The 19,292-nt window shown below is 34.0% G+C and overlaps 1 protein-coding gene across 1 annotated transcript in view; it reads left to right on the top strand.

The window, feature by feature from the left end:
• The window catches only part of wwk (anoctamin 8 white walker), a 499,833-nt gene that overhangs the window by 325,623 nt on the left and 154,918 nt on the right, over positions 1-19,292 (top strand). Inside the window, exons 9-11 of the mRNA XM_017629247.1 lie at positions 6,671-7,000; positions 7,065-7,451; positions 7,518-7,618. Coding sequence (XP_017484736.1) covers positions 6,671-7,000; positions 7,065-7,451; positions 7,518-7,618 — 818 coding nt within the window. The remainder of the gene's footprint in view (positions 1-6,670; positions 7,001-7,064; positions 7,452-7,517; positions 7,619-19,292) is intronic.

Raw genomic sequence — 19,292 nt, forward strand, 5'->3', positions numbered from 1 at the left:
TTGACACGTATCCCATGTGCTGAAGCTTTATGGTATTTCATACAACAATAGCCAGCGTTACGCAGGAAAAATACGTATATACATATTTATGTTAAAAATAAGCATATATTTTCATATTCAAAAAACCGTTTCTGAATTAAATAAGCCATTTCTTAATTAAATTATATCATTANGCCAAAAGATTAAATTTATTTGCCAAAAGATTAATTTTATTTGCCAAAATGTTTAACTTAATGTGTCAATGCNAAAAAACCGTTTCTGAATTAAATAAGCCATTTCTTAATTAAATTATATCATTATAACTAACATATAAAAGTTGCGAGAATATGTATTTACCTATATGTATGTATATATTAGAAATAAGCATCTATTTTCATATTAAAAAGCCTTTTAGCTTTAAATTATATCTTTGTAACACATAAAAGGTGGTTTTATTTATTTAAAAAAGATTTCAAAACTGTTTTGAAATATTTAGTCCGAGTACNTTTATTGGCTCCTGTGTATAATGATGTGTACACTCATGTTAAAATGAATATAACTTTTATGTTTTATGAACTATATTTTATTTTTATTATTTTTATTGAGCGCTGTACCACGATTGTNAACAATTTAATTTTAAAATTTACTCACAAACTCACACAGCAACAATTTCGAACAATTTCAATTTTTTATTTTCACTTTTATATGATTCTAAAAATGACTTCAAAAAAAAATCATGGCCGACAAATTGAGAGAACGGTTCTACCTTGCTATGTTTTTATCATGCTTTTGAGTACAAGTAGAATCGAGTATTTTCTAGTGTTCTAAAATGAGTACTGGTATCGAGTACATGGTGGTATCGGACGAACACTAGAAATATCTAATATATCTGAGCCATGAACAAAAATCAAACCAAAATTTAAAGTTGGGTACAAATTTTTAAAGATTGCATGGGGTCAGCAACAACTTATCGATTGGAAAAATTAATGTGTTAATGAGAATGTGAAAACTCGTATATCGAGACAATAAAGTGGCCGATGAGCTAAAGGTTAGATGAGAAAACGGCCCTATGTATCTTAATAAAAACAATGAAAATTGAAGAAATAAAGATAAAATTTTAATGGCCAAATACATTTGTACAATCGCAGTTTAAAGAACTGGCCAAACCTTACGAATTTTTTATTCAATAATAAGCAATTTTTTGTTTTGTGATGTGTATTTATTATTTTATTTAAAACTTAATAACGAAAATATATTTCATACATATTTTAGAGGGTAATACAAAGCTTTATGAAGGAAACTAAACTTAACAAGTAAGAAAGTCTAAGTTCAGGTGGAGCCGAACATTAAATACCCGGCGCAAGTATTAAATATATGTTCTTTCACCTTTCCGGTGTATCAATTTTAAGTAAATTAGCGTCCTTAAATTTCGAAATATTGCAGTTTCAAGCATTTATGAAATTTACCGTTATATGAAAAGCGGCCGTAATTTTAGTCCGATTTCAATAATTTTCAACGTTTTGCTTTTATGTGGCAAGCACAACAAAAATACCGAGTTTGGTGCAAACTGATAGCACGGCTACCGATATACATATAAGTGGTCATAAGTGGGCGGTGCCACGCCCATTTTCCAAAATTTAACCATAAACGTATTTCTTGGTAAAGAATTGTTGCGAGCATCAATTTTGAATAAGTTAGCTTTAATATTTACTGATTTATCGAAGATTTTGTATTTCTCTAAATTACCGTTATATGGGATGTGGGCGTGGATATTCTCCGATGTTTAAAGTTTTCGGCCATTTAGTATGCTGTATCCAGGCCAACAACTGTGCCAAGTTTGGAAGAAATTGGTGCAGCGGTTACCAAGATATACACATGTAACCATAAGTGGGCGTGGCTACGCCCATTTTCCAAAAATTTATAATATTCTTATTTTTCGTCTGAAAATTGTCGTAAATATCAATTTTGGGTAAATAATCGTCAGTAGTTACTAAAATATCGCAGTTTTCGTATTTCTGGAAATTACCGTTATATGGGAAGTGGGCGTGGTTACAGTCCGATTTCGCCCATTTTCAATACCAACCTACCTTGGATTAACAGAAACCTACATACCAAATTTTGTTGAGATATCTCAATTTTTGCTCGAGTTATCGTGTACGCGGACGGACGGACAGACGGACAGACGGATGGACAGACAGACATGGCTTAATCGATTTCTCTATTCATTCTGAGCATTTATATATACATTTGTCTATATCTATCTCGATTCGTTTTGGCTGTTACAAACAACCGTTATGTGAACAAAATTAATATACCCTTGTGCACAAATGCGCTCGGGTATAAAAATATTTATTTTGTTTGTGGGTAATTTGCGTGGAATTTGAAAATATTTGTGGAGATGTGTGGGTAATTAAGATTTCTTTCTGGGTAATTAAACGAATTGAAAACGTGAACGCTGGTAGCAACCGTCAGCTCAGAAAGCAACCAAAACAATTTTTTTTGTTTTCGTTGCTATGCTCCTTGTCGCTTTCTTCGCTTTTCGCTTCACTATGTTCTGCCACATTGAAAAATAAAGGTTTGTTTTTGTAGCTATTATCCGAAAATGTCTTGTCGCTCTCTTTGTCGCGTCACCAGTGTTACCGTTGTGCGACTAAAGTGTAAAATTGACAGTTTTTGGAGATCGATGCCTGTCAGGGTACCGACTTCTTAGAAATAGGCTTATTTTGAAACTTTTCTTAAAAATCATGCGGCTTTTGCCCTTTTTCTTTGATTAAAAATTCTATATACACATTTTGATAATTCTTTATTAAAATTTAATTTGTTTCTTACATATTTAAAAATGCTTTTAGTATTTACATTTCAAAGGCGCTTAAAATTTACATCTCTGGTAAGATTTTGACTGATTTCATCATTTTTATTATGTCAAAATTTGCCCAAAAAAATATCCACAAATAGCAACAATTATTTGTAGCTTAGCATTTCCCCAAGTTATTTGTGTAAATTCATTTTCGCAGCTCCCGGTACAAACAAATAATCTGCTATAATTTATATATAAGCTTAAAAGTCTAAACTTTGTTATAATAATTGTTATCTAGTAATGTTGCTTTTGAGTTATATTGATGTAAATACTTTTTTAACTGCAATTTTTTTTCATAATAAATTCAAAATATGCATATTGCGTATTTTTAGTATATCCTTCATCAATAGGGTTTTATTTTTTGGCAGAAAATTATCTCCATTATCAATTTATTAAAAATAATTCGGCATACTCATAGATGAAATAAAGTCGAGTATAATGTAAGGCGCAGCTTTTTTGACAGATTTCGACTATGAATATGCCACAATAAGTTTCGAGAGGTAAAATAATGAACGTCTTTATATACATGGTATAAAAATAATTTGAATTACTTGAAACACCATTTTCGGCTGTGATACTTTTTTTGCGACTTTCGAAAAACTTTCAGCGGTAACACTGCGCGTCACTATGTTCTTTGCCTAAAGAGTACCCCTAAAGGACCCTTTACATACAACTTTGGCGTTGCGTTGGCGTTGTCGTCGCTTTGACAGCGAGTAACGCCCGTGCTTGCTACAATGAACGCTTAGCAGGGAATAATTTAGTTACTAAATTAACATACCAGCGGCAAATAAATAAAAATTTTATATCAATTGCATTAAAAACTATATTTCTTCCCCGTAGTTGATTAAAAAGGAAAATTTGTTCACATAATTTTGGTTATTTGGAACAGCTGACGAACGACGAACGCGAAAAGTTCAGAGTTGGCCATCTTTCTGTTCTGCTTTTGCGTTGGCGTTGCCCAACTTTGGTTATGTGGAGACTTTCATATAAGTGCATGTATTCACAGTCAGATGTCAAAGCGATGCCAACGCCAACGGAACGCCAACGTTGTATGTAAAAGGGCATTAAGGGTCAAGGAGTACCCAAAGTTAGCCAAAATGCATATGAATAATGTGCTCCAATCAACATTACGATGTCCTAGGGCAGGACCATATACTCCAGCTCTGCATTACATCAGAGTAGCACAAAACTTCTTAAAGGGATTACTCCATAGAGTATCCACCTCCATCCATTGTCCAACGATTTTCGCAGGTAGCTGATAAAAGTTTGTGTATTGTGTGCTCGTTTATGGATGGAATTCCCTGATTCTCCCAAAACTGGAGAAAAAATCAGAAGAAAGGCTGCGGCATCAATTCAAAAGCACAATCTTCCTCTGATCTCTGCGTGTGCGATAATGATTCAAAAGACCCAAGTAGGTCGTTCGGTGAGATCGTATACGCTTAATAGCTACAGTATGTCGTATTATAATGAGTAACATCGATTCAAGGGCTACATCTCGTTTCAAAAAATAAAAATTATAGAAAATTCTATCATAGTCGAAGAGCAACAGTATCCACAATTGAGTTGCAAGCTGAATTTCAAAGGCTACATCTGAATCAAACTGAAACAGTTTCAAAAGTATTATATGATTTTATAATGCAAGAAAAGGATTGCCATTGTTTACCTTCAATTGCCAAAGTTTACGCGCTCACGTCTACAATAAAATTCCTATGATTTAAGTTGGGATTTTAATGTGAAATATGCGTTGGATTCAGCTTTTTAAAATGTCCAGCAGTCGCACGGAATCGACAACACGATCAAAAACAATCATTAATACTCTTTTTCAAAGATATATTGATCACATCTCAACAAAAGCATTTATTTCATATTTTAGTTACCATACACCACTGTCTCTTTTGTAGAAAGTTGAGCATGAATCTTAACAATAAAATGAAAAATTTTAAAATTGAAAACGAAAAATTATAAGAACTTATCAACTTCGTATCAATATTATAAAAAACAAACGCATTAGTCTCTTTCTCTCGTTGTTTAATTTTACGTACTTTTCACTTCTACCGGGTGTCACTGCACACGTATGTATGTATGTTTTTAATTTTATTTATTTCGAGTTTTGCTCAAATATGGAAGATATCATTAATTGAATCCTTTCACACAAGTTATTGTTAAATTAGGTTAAGTTCTTGGAAAATACTCTTAGAAAATTCTCATATAAGGGTTTTTTGATACTAGGAGTTCATTTTTGAAGTTTGTTTTTTATTAGCGCTGCTGTGTATATGGCGCTGTATGCCAATTTTATTGAATTTCATTGAGTGTTTTTAAATAAATACTAAAATTAGAAATTTTCATTATTTGTATTACAAATACCAATTTTTAACACCACAATGAATATTTTAAACAGAAATTAATTAATTTATTATATTGTGTTTTATTCTTTCGTCTACTATTTTTTCAAACTTTCCTATTTCTTTGCTTTTTATTTCGATTATCAAAATCATCTTCATAATTATTTTATTATTTTCCCTTGAGAGTGTAAATTTGCTATTTGAGAATTCTAAAGGTTTTAGTATGAAAATCGCGTGTTTTCGATAACAGCAGTTTATCACTTTATTTGGTGTTTTAATTTAAACAAATTTGGTTTGTGAAAGAAAATATCAACATTATTGTCGGATATTGTTGGTGGAAAATGGCTACAGCTGATGACGTAAATGCAAGCAATAACGTTGTAAATTCTTCACATGACAATGATGACGATGATTTTGAAAATCAAAATAAAAAGAAACAATGGAAAGTTCGAAGGAAAAGTAGACAAAAGAATGAAACAAAATACAATAAATAATTTAATTTCTGTTAGAAATAGTAATTGCGATGTTTGAAATCACATCACGACTGAATTTAATAAAGACTTCTAATTTGAATATTTATTTGAAAAATTCACAAGGAAATTCAATAAAATTTTACTTCAGCGCCATCAGGCGCAAAACTAATAATAAAAGAACTTCATAAATGAATTCCTCGTATCATAAAACCCTTATATGGGTATTTTCTAAGAATAATTTTCTAGAATTTAACCTAATTAAACAATAAATTGTGTGCAAGGAGTAAATTAAGGATATCTTCCCTATTTGAGCTGAACTCGAAAAAAGCCATCTACGTAGTATTACTGACATCTAAAACTATCACTTGCATTTGGTCTTACTCAATACCGAGTCAGCAAGTTTGATTTTTTCGCATAGTGTTATATACAGTATATTTTGCTTTGCTGCCTCTATGCTTAAGTGCACATTTAAGATACCTACCCCAAAATGCGCATCAGAGGCATTATTTTTAACATTTATAAGGAAACTGCTCCGATAGATGCATTTAGCATACCTGCACATTGGCGATACCTGCCTTAAAAATTGTGCGACTAGTATCAATTATCAAAGAAAGTATTACGTTTACCTTCACTGGCCCTACAATTACCTAATTTTACAACTTTTTATTTATTTTGTTCATCTCGCAGAACAGCGAAAATGGCTATAAATTTATGTAGTTATATAGATAATTAGATACTATTCGGTAAAAATTTCTCTTGCAGTAATTTCTACGTGGTAAGTTATTATTTGGTTTCATAGGTATTTGGATACCTTCCTCATTGAAGTAGTAAAGAAAATTCGCTTAAGTGCCTTTTTCGGTTAAGTGCGCAAGTTTTTCGTGCAAAGAAGAATGTGCAGCTAAGCAAAATATACTGTATATGCATTTAATCGAATTATGTGGGGACTCCATATCGTTTTCATACTATGTTAACGATATGTAAGTATCTTGCTAGGCTATTTATTAAACTTTTTTTTACAGTATGATGGAACATTTTCTGATCACTTGGAGATGCTTGTGCAGATGGGTTACGTGGTACTTTTTTCAGCCGCGTTTCCACTTGCTGGCATATGTGCTCTCATTAATAACTTAATGGAGATACGTTCAGACGCTTTCAAGTTGGCTCATGTGCATCAGCGACCCTTCGGGCAGCGAGTGGCCAACATTGGAACATGGCAAAATGCATTTAGCATTCTCTCGCTGGCGGCTGTTATAGTGAATTGTGCGTTGATTGGATTATCGGGTCAAATATCACGTCTGTGGCCAGGTCTCACAACCGCCCAAACAATAATCTTAATTGTCACACTGGAGGTATAACTCATTTTCAGTGATGATTATTTATTTATATTTATTATTTTGGTTCCTAATTTTACAGCATATTATGTTGGCCTTGCGCTCGGCGTTGACATGGCTGCTACCAGAATTACCATCTTGGTTGGCGGCGGAAATTGCTCGCGCTGAACATTGTCGCAGAGAGATGCAATGCAAGGGAACTTCGCCGCGGCCTACGCCACCCACACCGCCATCGACTACTTCCACTCAGCCGGACCAAGAGGTTCTGAACCTTGAGTGTGCTACAACTAACGACCAATCGATGGAAAGTCAAATGGCTGAGGATATTTTATATCAAGAACAGTTCCGACAAACAACCAACTATTCCCAAATAAGTGAAATCACCAATTTCGGTCTACAACGCAATATTGAAGCTGATGTCAACATATTCGAGAACCGGGATTCTTCACCTGATTCGCCACCATCACAAGTAACTTAAGCTTTAACTTCCCACCTGCATATTTGTTAGCGAGTTCTATATATTCCGTTATTGCAGACGAGCACCATATTGATAAGACCTTTACATGAATCTACGCCGCCTAACAGTGGATCGTCAGTGACGAGCTTAATTCAAGACACCGGCCATGGACACGGCGGGTTCGTTTGCATTAAATTCTGTATACATACATATGTATGATATTGCTCCTTACTTTTAAATTTCTCCTTTATAAACAATTTACATATGTATTCCCCCAACCTCTTATAAAGAATTATGCAATTATGGATGGTGTTCTACATTGCCAACTTCTCACTCTAAATCAGCCATCTTGAACGCATCCCAAAACTGAAGAACTACTTTTTATTTTACTGGGAGTATAAAAAAAATGTAATATAAATTTTACATATGAGGCATTCTTTTTTAAGTCGGACTGATTTCGTAAAAAAATGATGTCATGTCTCCGATTCGCTTCAAATTTCTGGTTTCTATACATGAAATTATCTAACACGTATTCGAGGATTTTTTTCTTCAGAGATATGATCTGTCAAAGTTAGAATTTTTTCGTGGTTCTGGCCAATCATGTACTTTTTCAAATCGTTATATCTCGGGCTATACTCATCGCAGAGACCTCTGGGTCGATTAGGCGGTGCCACAAAAAACACTCATGAAATAGACCCTAAACAAAACTTAGTGTAGGTTGTAGATATGGTCGAGTGCAACATGAAAATAAGTTCCGTATAATACCTGAACCTCCATTTTTTATTTCAAAACAACCGTTATGTTCGTACTTGATGTACTTGTCTATAAACAGCTTGACTATTTTTCATCCGATTTTAAAATCCGAACATGTTTTGAAAAGAGGATTTATAGACCTTTAAAGTTGTGTACAACAATATATTATTATATTTAACGTTAGAAGTTTTCATCGGTTAAATTTTAATAAGCCCCTATTTTTCTTGATTTTTACAACTTTGACCATCGCTTATTAAAAAAATTTCTATGAACGTTGCTAAACATGTAGTACCTAAAAGAACATTTATTTTGGAATTAATTGGTACCCCACCTAATGCAATTGCATAAAAATTGTCAAAGTTAAGCATTTTAAACAAAAATACGGTATAGAATTTAAATGTGTGTATGTACCGCACGTGTCGGCCGCTGTGGTGTAGTGGTAAGCAGTGCGCGCTTCCACTCCGCAACGCCTGGGTTCAAACCCTGGTCAAAGCAACATCGCAAAAATATAGAAAAAAAGGTTTTTTCTTAACAGCGGTCGTCCCTCGGCAGGCAATGGCAAACCTCCGAGTGTATTTCTGCCATGAAAAATAGCTTCTCATCAAAATACAATCGCCGTTCGGAGACGGCGTGCAACTGTAGGTCCCTCCGCTTTGTGTGTCAACATCAAGGCGCACGCCACAAATCGGAGGAGAAGCTCGGCCAATCTAAGCGCCAATCTATTATTGTGTTATGTACCGCACGTTCAGATTTTTTTAGCAGGGTGGCCAAGGAGCTCATCAATATTTACTCAGAATTGATATAGACAATGGCTCTTAAGCAAAAAATTTATTTTTCATACAATTTTAGGAATATGGGCGTGGCACCTCCCACTTATATGATATATTTGTATTTCAAAAACTACTACACCGATCGCGACCAAATGTGATATACACTTTGTTCTTAGCATCCTTAAGCGCCGTCTTGAATATTTTTGTAATCGGACAAAACCTACTCCACCTAAAATATATCTAGCCTTGAACCTTTTGAAATTACCGTTATGTGGGTGCAGAGCGCGGTTTTTGTGCGACTTCAAAAATTTTCAAGACGGTGCTTAAGGAGGCGCACAAAGTGTCAAATCGGTTAAGTAGTTTTGAAATACGCATATATCATATAAGTGGGCGGTGGCACGCCCCTTTTCCAAAAATTGTATGAAAAATAAATTTTTGCTTAAGAGCCATTATAGGTATATATATCAATTTTAAGTAAATATTGATGAGCTCCTTAACCACCCTGCTAAAAAAATCTGAACGTCGGATACATAACACACATAAACACGCAATACCGTATTTTTGCTTGAATTGCTTAACTTCGACAATTTTTATGCATTTGCATTAGGTGAGGTACCAATTTAATTGAAAATAAAATTTCTTTTAGGTAAATACGGCATGTTTAGCAACTTTCATAACAATTTTTGAAATATAATAAAAGAAAAAGCTTTAAAGCATTAACTTTGGCTTACAGTGCAGCCGGGAGCTCTGTCGATTGATTGAGGCGCGGTCGTGGTCTTCTCTTCCTGATAAAAAGAAATAATTTTACTGAACCTAGCATTATTGCAGATTTTTCTTTACAACTCTATATTTTAATAATTTCATTTTACTAGCACTGCTTGATTACAACCACTTGCTGGTTGCCGAACTGTCAAATTTCGATTATCGATAACTCTACAGCAACTGACGATAGTTGCCATTCGTAATACAAATTTTCCTTTCAGTTGCGTTGCCAGCTGGCAACCGAACCGTGGTTGCGTTGTTATCCGTAATCGACCCATCCATCTTAACGTCGTTTTCTAGCTATCTTGGATGTAAATAGTTGAACTTTTTGAAGATGATTTGCATAGTGAAGACCAGTAAATTAAGGATTTAAATTTAAACCATCGTGATCTTTGTTTAATTGTGTATAAAAAACACGTTCCAAAAAAATAAAGGGCTTCCAAGAACTATGTATATTAAAAAAATTTTTTATGACGAGTTTTATCTTGTGAGAGTAGAATATTTTTTAAAATTTGTTTTCGAAAACAGACTGAGATATACATATTTAGCAAGGTGTTAAAAAACGTTTTTTGGCAAAAATGTAAATTTTATTGTATGGCAGAATTTTTCTTTAGGGCGAAAAACTCCTAGAATTGGGCGCAACAATTGGAGGACAAAAATTAGCAAAACGCAGATTTTATTGCGAATTTCGGCAAAATATCCCTTTGTTAACAGCATTTGCTCCGCAATCCGTTTTCAATCTAAGAATCTTCTAGAAATGTGCGAGGCAAGTTCAAAAAGTTCAAGTAGTTTCTTAAAGAACTTTTTTGAAAAAAGTCCCCTCAGATGACAAAACAGATTAGGCTCAAAAAAATATTTAAAAATCTTTTCAACGGAATCGTAATAATGAGATTTTTGATGCTGTTTTTTCTACTTTTTTCAAAAATTGATTTATGAAAACCTTAAATAACTGGGCCAAAACTAGGCAGATAAAGGTAACAAAACAGTAATGATGTACAAGACTGATTATGATTGCAAAATGATGGAATTGCTGAATGATTAAACCACATACAGAGCCATAAGAAATGATCCCACCCAGAAGTTAATGAGAAGAAACAATGCGATCATAAATAATTTATACAAACAGAAGAAAATTAACCTAAAGGAAAAGCTACGGTTGACATGTGCAGCGGCAAATGACCCAGACTCTACGGGGGAGGCCGTAGACTCTGGGTCATCCACAAGCCCAACACACCTCTCCGACCAATATCGTCATCCACAAATATTCCCTGTTACAAACTTTCAAAATTTATGGGAAATATATATAGAATATATATATATATAATATTCTAAGAAATATCACATCAGATACATACAATATAAAAAACTCGTATCAATTAAAAGAAAATCTCCAAGATTTCACAGTAGAAGCAGGTGAAATTCTAGTATCTTTTGATGTAATTTCATTATTTACGAATATCCCGACGCAGTTCGCCATACAAATTATTATGAAAAAAAATGGAAAACATTGGAAAACTACACCAACATTGCAAAAAATTATTTCCAGATGATACTAGAGTTTTGCTTAAGAGACAACAACTACTAGCTCATACCCAGCACACAAAATTGCAAGGAATTTGGCCCTGTCAAAATAAGTATTCTGATTTAGACTTATGGGATCTCGGTAGAAAAGTATTTTCCCACTATTATTTATGTGCAAAAAGTCATTCGTGTCCCAATTTTTTTTTTTTTTAAATACCAACACATCTTAATTCAACTTTGAATGATGTTCTTTTCCTTTCTCTTTCATCACCACCATCAAAAATATTATTATTACAACTCCGTTCAAATTTTTTTTTTAATATTTTTATGTAAATTTTTTAAGCTTAAACCGTTTTGTCATTTGAGGGAATTTTTTCAAAAAACATCTTAAATAAACTATTTTTATTCATAAAAAACTCCATTTTTGGAGGTATTCTCAAATCGTCCCAGCTCGCTTAAATCTTAATATTTTTCCGAAATATTTTGGTGAACGTCTTAAAATATAATAGATTTTATAATTCCAATGGAAAAACAGTACCGATTTTTTTTGTATGGGGAGTGATGCAGTCTAATATACATACATCATGTTCTTGCCAAATGTTCTTGCAAAAACGAACGAATGTATTATTATACATATAAAGTGTGCCACCAAATGAAAAAAGTTACATTGAATAAAAGAAGACTATGATTTGAGAAACTACCCTGCAGAAAATTGAATTAGTTTGAAAGTAATTTATAAAATACTTTATTTTCAATGATAACTAATTTAAGTTCTCACTACTTTACCTGCAAAGAACTTATTTATTTAACATGGCGATGTCCTAGGAAGCAGTCAATTGCCCTTTCCTGCATGTATTTTCAACTACTTTAAAATGAATTTGGCTTAACCAACTTCACAGTCAGTATGTTTCGTTTGAATACGCTTTCGTTCTGCACTTCACAGATGCTTTTTCATAACTAAGAAAAACCGAAATTAAAAATTAAATGAGATTTAAGCATGGACATTTTAGCAATTGTGGCAAACATCTTTGCACGCTCAGCTACAGCCAGACATGTAAATGTGCTTTCAAATGTTCAGTTTGAATCGTGTGCAAGCAGCAAGTCGACTGTCCTATCCTGCATTTAAATTCAACTACTTTAAAATGAATTTGGTTTACACAACTTTAAAGTCAGTGTGTTTCTTTTGAATTCACAGATGGTTTTTCATACTTCCAAGACACAAATTGTTTTTTTGAGTAAAAATAGTATCAAAAATCGAAACATTTACTCTTTGCATTTGTTTTAAAGTAGTCTTTCAAATAGTTGATTTAAAAAAAATTACTTGTTTCCGTCAGGGTAAAGTTCCACTTTTACCATTTTTATTGGTACAAATGAAATTCATTCTAGAATTGTTATATATATGAATAAAGTTATATACATATACATAAATATGTGCGTAAGGAATATTGTGTAAAAATATTTCACGCCAATATTTAATTACTTTTAAATTATATGACTTAAATAAAGTTTTGGCGTGCGAGTAAACGTATTAGCTGACTGTGTCTGGTGCTACGGGACGTATACGTTACACACACAAAGGCGGGTATATGNATTTTTTTTTTTTTTAAATACCAACACATCTTAATTCAACTTTGAATGATGTTCTTTTCCTTTCTCTTTCATCACCACCATCAAAAATATTATTATTACAACTCCGTTCAAATTTTTTTTTTAATATTTTTATGTAAATTTTTTAAGCTTAAACCGTTTTGTCATTTGAGGGAATTTTTTCAAAAAACATCTTAAATAAACTATTTTTATTCATAAAAAACTCCATTTTTGGAGGTATTCTCAAATCGTCCCAGCTCGCTTAAATCTTAATATTTTTCCGAAATATTTTGGTGAACGTCTTAAAATATAATAGATTTTATAATTCCAATGGAAAAACAGTACCGATTTTTTTTGTATGGGGAGTGATGCAGTCTAATATACATACATCATGTTCTTGCCAAATGTTCTTGCAAAAACGAACGAATGTATTATTATACATATAAAGTGTGCCACCAAATGAAAAAAGTTACATTGAATAAAAGAAGACTATGATTTGAGAAACTACCCTGCAGAAAATTGAATTAGTTTGAAAGTAATTTATAAAATACTTTATTTTCAATGATAACTAATTTAAGTTCTCACTACTTTACCTGCAAAGAACTTATTTATTTAACATGGCGATGTCCTAGGAAGCAGTCAATTGCCCTTTCCTGCATGTATTTTCAACTACTTTAAAATGAATTTGGCTTAACCAACTTCACAGTCAGTATGTTTCGTTTGAATACGCTTTCGTTCTGCACTTCACAGATGCTTTTTCATAACTAAGAAAAACCGAAATTAAAAATTAAATGAGATTTAAGCATGGACATTTTAGCAATTGTGGCAAACATCTTTGCACGCTCAGCTACAGCCAGACATGTAAATGTGCTTTCAAATGTTCAGTTTGAATCGTGTGCAAGCAGCAAGTCGACTGTCCTATCCTGCATTTAAATTCAACTACTTTAAAATGAATTTGGTTTACACAACTTTAAAGTCAGTGTGTTTCTTTTGAATTCACAGATGGTTTTTCATACTTCCAAGACACAAATTGTTTTTTTGAGTAAAAATAGTATCAAAAATCGAAACATTTACTCTTTGCATTTGTTTTAAAGTAGTCTTTCAAATAGTTGATTTAAAAAAAATTACTTGTTTCCGTCAGGGTAAAGTTCCACTTTTACCATTTTTATTGGTACAAATGAAATTCATTCTAGAATTGTTATATATATGAATAAAGTTATATACATATACATAAATATGTGCGTAAGGAATATTGTGTAAAAATATTTCACGCCAATATTTAATTACTTTTAAATTATATGACTTAAATAAAGTTTTGGCGTGCGAGTAAACGTATTAGCTGACTGTGTCTGGTGCTACGGGACGTATACGTTACACACACAAAGGCGGGTATATGAGCACGATTGGTTGAATCGCTATCGATTTTGCTATTTTTAAAATTTTTCAAGGTTTTTTTACAATTTTTTAAGATTCAGAACGGTTTATGGTCTAAATACACTTCAGATTTGTATTTAACGGATCAAAATACATAAGAATTATGCTTGGTTTAGATCCATAAATTTTTTTTTATTACCATTTATCCCATTTTAGCTATTTTTACGATTTACAAACAACTTTTTTTTTTCTTTTGTGTGCCGGTGAAATCTAAGTTGGTAAGAAAAGTTAAGATACAATATTTGTGCGTATGGATGTCTGATATAATAAAAAATCGGTCCCCAATTGTAAGCTGGAAGAATGCTGAGCTTGTACAAACATGCCTGTTTTGACGAACGATAATCGCCAATTTTCCGGCCCGTATCAATAAGTGGTCGTATTTGTCTCATTTTTTAACGAGGTAAAGTCTTGGGTATACTTTTCATTTTACATATTGTAAACTTAAGTAAAAACATGATTTTGCAATTTCAAACGTCATCCTTGCATGTCAATTGCGGTCCTTTAAATTTGAAAAAGAAATGGGATTTTACGTTTTTCATATAAGGATATAAATTGCGTGTCTGAGTGTATCAACCGGATCTATTCAGGAACCTTTAATCAATCTTCTGTATATCAAGGGCCAATAGTAGTAATTTGCACAAAATTGCACAATTAAAAAAAAAGTCGATTTAAAGTCAACCTTTGGTAAAGAAATAGATTTTTTTTTGTATTTTTGGTTAATAACATTTAGTCATTGGGATTTTTCTTATTTCGACAGACAGAGGCGCAACTATGGGTGGCATGGCTGGCAAAATGCCAAGGGCCCCCGAAGCGAGAGGGTCCCGGCCCTAGAGATCGCAAGCTCAGAAATATCTTAGCATTTTTAACAAAATACTTAAAAGGTATAATTTTTTTAGTACTTAAAATCACTTAAAGTGTGACACAACTAAAGACAACATGAGCATTTCGAAAAAATAGTCAACCAGGACATCGGCGTAGCCAGAATGAAATTTAGAGGGGGGCTCGACCCTATTAAGCTGGCATTTCAGGGTACTATTTTATATAGATATATATAAGAAAAATTTGAAAGTTAGGGGGGGCTCGAGCACCCCCCTGCCCCTACCTGGCTACGCCCATAAACCAGGACCGAGAACTAAAATGAACAATCAGTTGTATGGGAGCTATAAGTTATAGTGGAACGAGTTTGACGATTTCGACAAATGATTAATACATTATAAAAATACACTCGCTTACCAAATTTCTGTCGGGTATCTCGAAAACTGAGGGTCTAAATTGCGTTCAAACAGACAGATGGACTTGGCTAAATCGACTCAGCTCGACGTTCTGATCATTTTGGCAAACATTTATGTGGGTTTATATGTTCTTCTTCTGGTACTTCCAAACACTGGACCAAATTTATAATTACTATTTCATGTTCATGAAAGGTAACATTAAGGAAAAATCGTACGTTCGCGACCGGTACTTAAGCTTATAAATAAAAAATTAATAGAGATATTTCAACGCGAAATTAGATAGGAGGAAGTACCTTTGTTCCACTTCTATATAAAATTAATCGCTTTTGAATATTCTGTTTCATTCCACAGTTTCTTCTATTCATACGTTCGCGATCGCATATTTGTTGCTAACATATTGAAAAAAAAATCGAAAGATCATCCCTTTTGTACCAAAGATATTGTCAGCAAATATTTTGTGCACTAAGGGGCTGCCCATATATTACGTAAGGAAGTTTTCGCCTGTTTTAAGCCCCGCCCCCCTCCCCCCCTCCCATCACGTAATAAATTATAAGATTTAGTTGATCCCCCTCCCCCCGCCGCAGATCTTACGTAAAATTAAAAATCCCCTAGACATGTTTTTTTCATTAAACATTACAAAATACTATATATTTCCATCAAATAAATATAGGATGTATGCCTAGTCAGTCTTAAAAACTTCATTACATAGACATAGACACCGAAGAGTAACGTTTTTTTTAGAAAAATTAAAGCAAAAGTCTTAAAAAATTGTAATATCCTCCGTATTCAATGTATATTTTTCATTTCAATGCAATTTAGTACTTTAATTGGGTGAATTTTCGTATTTTAATAAAGAACAATTTTGAATAAGAATACAAGAAAAATAATACTACGTAAGAATCTACGGGACGCCCCCTCCCCCCATATAAGAAATAGTAAGAAAATTCTATACCCGGCCTCCCCCCACGTAATATATGGACATCCCCTAATATAAAATCATCTACCTAGTGTACCAACTAAACAACAACGACAATACAACGGGCCAAACCAAATAAATAAACGACCGCACAAAAAGGAGATGACAAAAAAAACTAAGCAACCGGCTGGCTCAGTGGAGACGGCGGAGTTGCTTGAGGGCAATATACCAAGTACCTAAGGCAAATTAACTTCAAATTGGACAATAACACTGCATTCTAACGGGTGATTTTTTAAGAGCTTGATNCGAACCGAACACTGATTTTGGTAATAAAATTCAATGATTTGCAAGCGTTGCTCGTTAGTAAGTCTATTCATGATGAAATGTCAAAGCATACTGAGCATCTTTCTCTTTGACACCATGTCTGAAATCCCACGTGATCTGTCAAATACTAATGCATGAAAATCCTAACCTCAAAAAAATCACCCGTTACTATGTACAGTAGATATACTAATATGTATGTAATACTAGAGTGGGTCGAAATACACAAAGCAAAAAAAAAACAATATTAAACACACAAGTCGAAAATAAAACAAAACCTTGTTTTGGGGCGCACCCGAGGTGAGGTTCAACCAAATGGTTGCGAACCCACTCGCCCCACCGCCCGTGCCCCCCGGCTGCACTAACTTTAACCCGTCGAAGCGACTGAGCTCAGGGTGTAGGATGCTAAAAAGGATGGGATAAGGAGACACAATAAGGGGAAGCCTACCGACAACAACAACGTTTGACCACAGACACACAAAAATTGTACTTATTGGCGGTCGGTGGGCGCTCCGAACGAGGGGGTGCTCCTTGGGAATATGGTTCCCAAATCCGGTGCTGACTATAACACGCCTCGACTGACGCCGCTCTCCAACAATCTTGCTGCTGCAATAGTGCCTTGCCTGGCACTTAAAAAATCGCTCTAACAAGAACTCCGCTGCCAATTATCAAAGTAATAAAATATACTGCGCTCACAATACGGGTGTTGCCTGACTCGATGCTCGCTAATATCTGCCCCGGCACGCAGTTGCGAGCCAGGCCGCAACGTACGCACCGGTAAGCAAACCGTTGGAGTGTCAGTGCCGTCATTGTTGGTGCCCGATCAATTGGTGCCGGAACGACCATTCTAGAAGCGAATTGGGCGCTTTAAAGCGCAAAAAGTCAACGACGTAGCGTAGACGTAGGTTGACGCAGACACGATCTAGCTTATGGGAATTGCGTGTTAACCAAAACTCACCACCGCATGGCGGTGACGTTGCCGTTGCTTCTCTCTCTCTATCAACAGTAAATTTTATATGCTGCTACGTACGTCAACCTACGTTTACGCTACGTCGTTGACTAACTGAGCTTTTAGCATTCGCCACCACGGCGCTCACAAACAACACCATAGACTTGCCATTGACATCATACGGCGGACAACAAAAGTGCCGCAATAGGTGAGAGCTAATGCGATACCCCTACTATGGTTTTTCACGTCATCTCTCATTCCTACATTCTTACTTTCGGCTTGCACCGTTTTGGGGCAGAGTACCCTAATGGAGGCTTTTACCACTTTGCGGTGGCGCTCCACCGACAAACAACTATTTCCACAAAACTTGAGTTCATCCTACTATTTACTTAAGTATGTACATTGGGGCGGGTCAATTTGTTCTTAGAAAATATAAGCGACTTTGTTTCGGCGACAGAAGTATTTTCCTGTCAATTCTGAACAAAAAAGTCCATGGAAGCATAGCTCTAAAATAGATTTCGAGCCTCCTTATTTTTAATTTTAGTTAATAATTCGTAACCTGTTCCTGTTTTTATATTTGGTTAAAATTTTTTTTAAGATAAATAAAATTTTGATGTTCATTTTTCTTGAAACCCTCCGCTAGAGAGCATAGCATGCAAAATTTACTCAATTGGACTATTTTCCTACCTTTCCGTTAAAAATTGTCGCTATTATTTTTTTCCAAGCTTTTAAAAAAACATACCAGTATTTGGCAATAAAAAAAACTAGATCAGTAGAGTGTTCCAGCAATAATTCTGAATCATACAATGCGGTGATTGATACGTAAATAATTCACTATAACTTCGTTAATCTAAAAAAACAAAAAATCAATAAAATTAAGGAAGGATTTCCTTTCATTTAATAAAATATTAAAGTGCAAGTGAGAAGTATTAATTATTGCAAACAGTTTAGCGTTTAGTTTATATATACGTATGTATGTGTTTTGTAGATATTTGTCGGTAAATACAATAGTTTCCAAGTTTCCGATGGAGGATATAGATGCATGTACTGGACCGCCTACATCGGCTGCCATATCCAGTAATTGCAAACTGTTTCTATGCAAGAGGGTAATTTTCTGCATACGCGTTCACAGGATACTTTATCGTTCGGCCTATCAAATGATTTATTAGATATTAAAATAATATTTCTTTTTGAGCGATCGTGCTAAAACTAGAAAGTAAATGTTTTCTTATAAAAGTTTTACACCTCATGTGGTGGACAAAGTCATTGCCATTTAGGCTAAATTTAATATTCCAATTATACTTCGAACTAGTTTTATTAAAAAGTTAAACTTTTGTTGATGTTTATCAAAAAGAAAATGAAAAACGGACAGCTGGAAAGAATTTGAAGACATTCGCACTTAGCACAAAAAATATATTCTACACTGGCAAATGTCAATGTGATTTACTAACAAAAGAATGCAGTTGTCAATTGATTCCAAAAAAATTGCGAGAATTCATGCAGGATCAACACAATGAGATAAAACTGACCATACCAGAACATATAGAAGATGAGTCTCAGCCCACATTCATAACAACAGCACTTTCAGTTTCCGATACAACATACGAT

The sequence above is a fragment of the Rhagoletis zephyria genome, unplaced genomic scaffold (assembly GCF_001687245.7).
Source record: "Rhagoletis zephyria isolate East Lansing unplaced genomic scaffold, Rhagoletis_zephyria_1.1 Rzeph_scaffold_00080, whole genome shotgun sequence".
NCBI classification, from domain to species: domain Eukaryota; kingdom Metazoa; phylum Arthropoda; class Insecta; order Diptera; family Tephritidae; genus Rhagoletis; species Rhagoletis zephyria.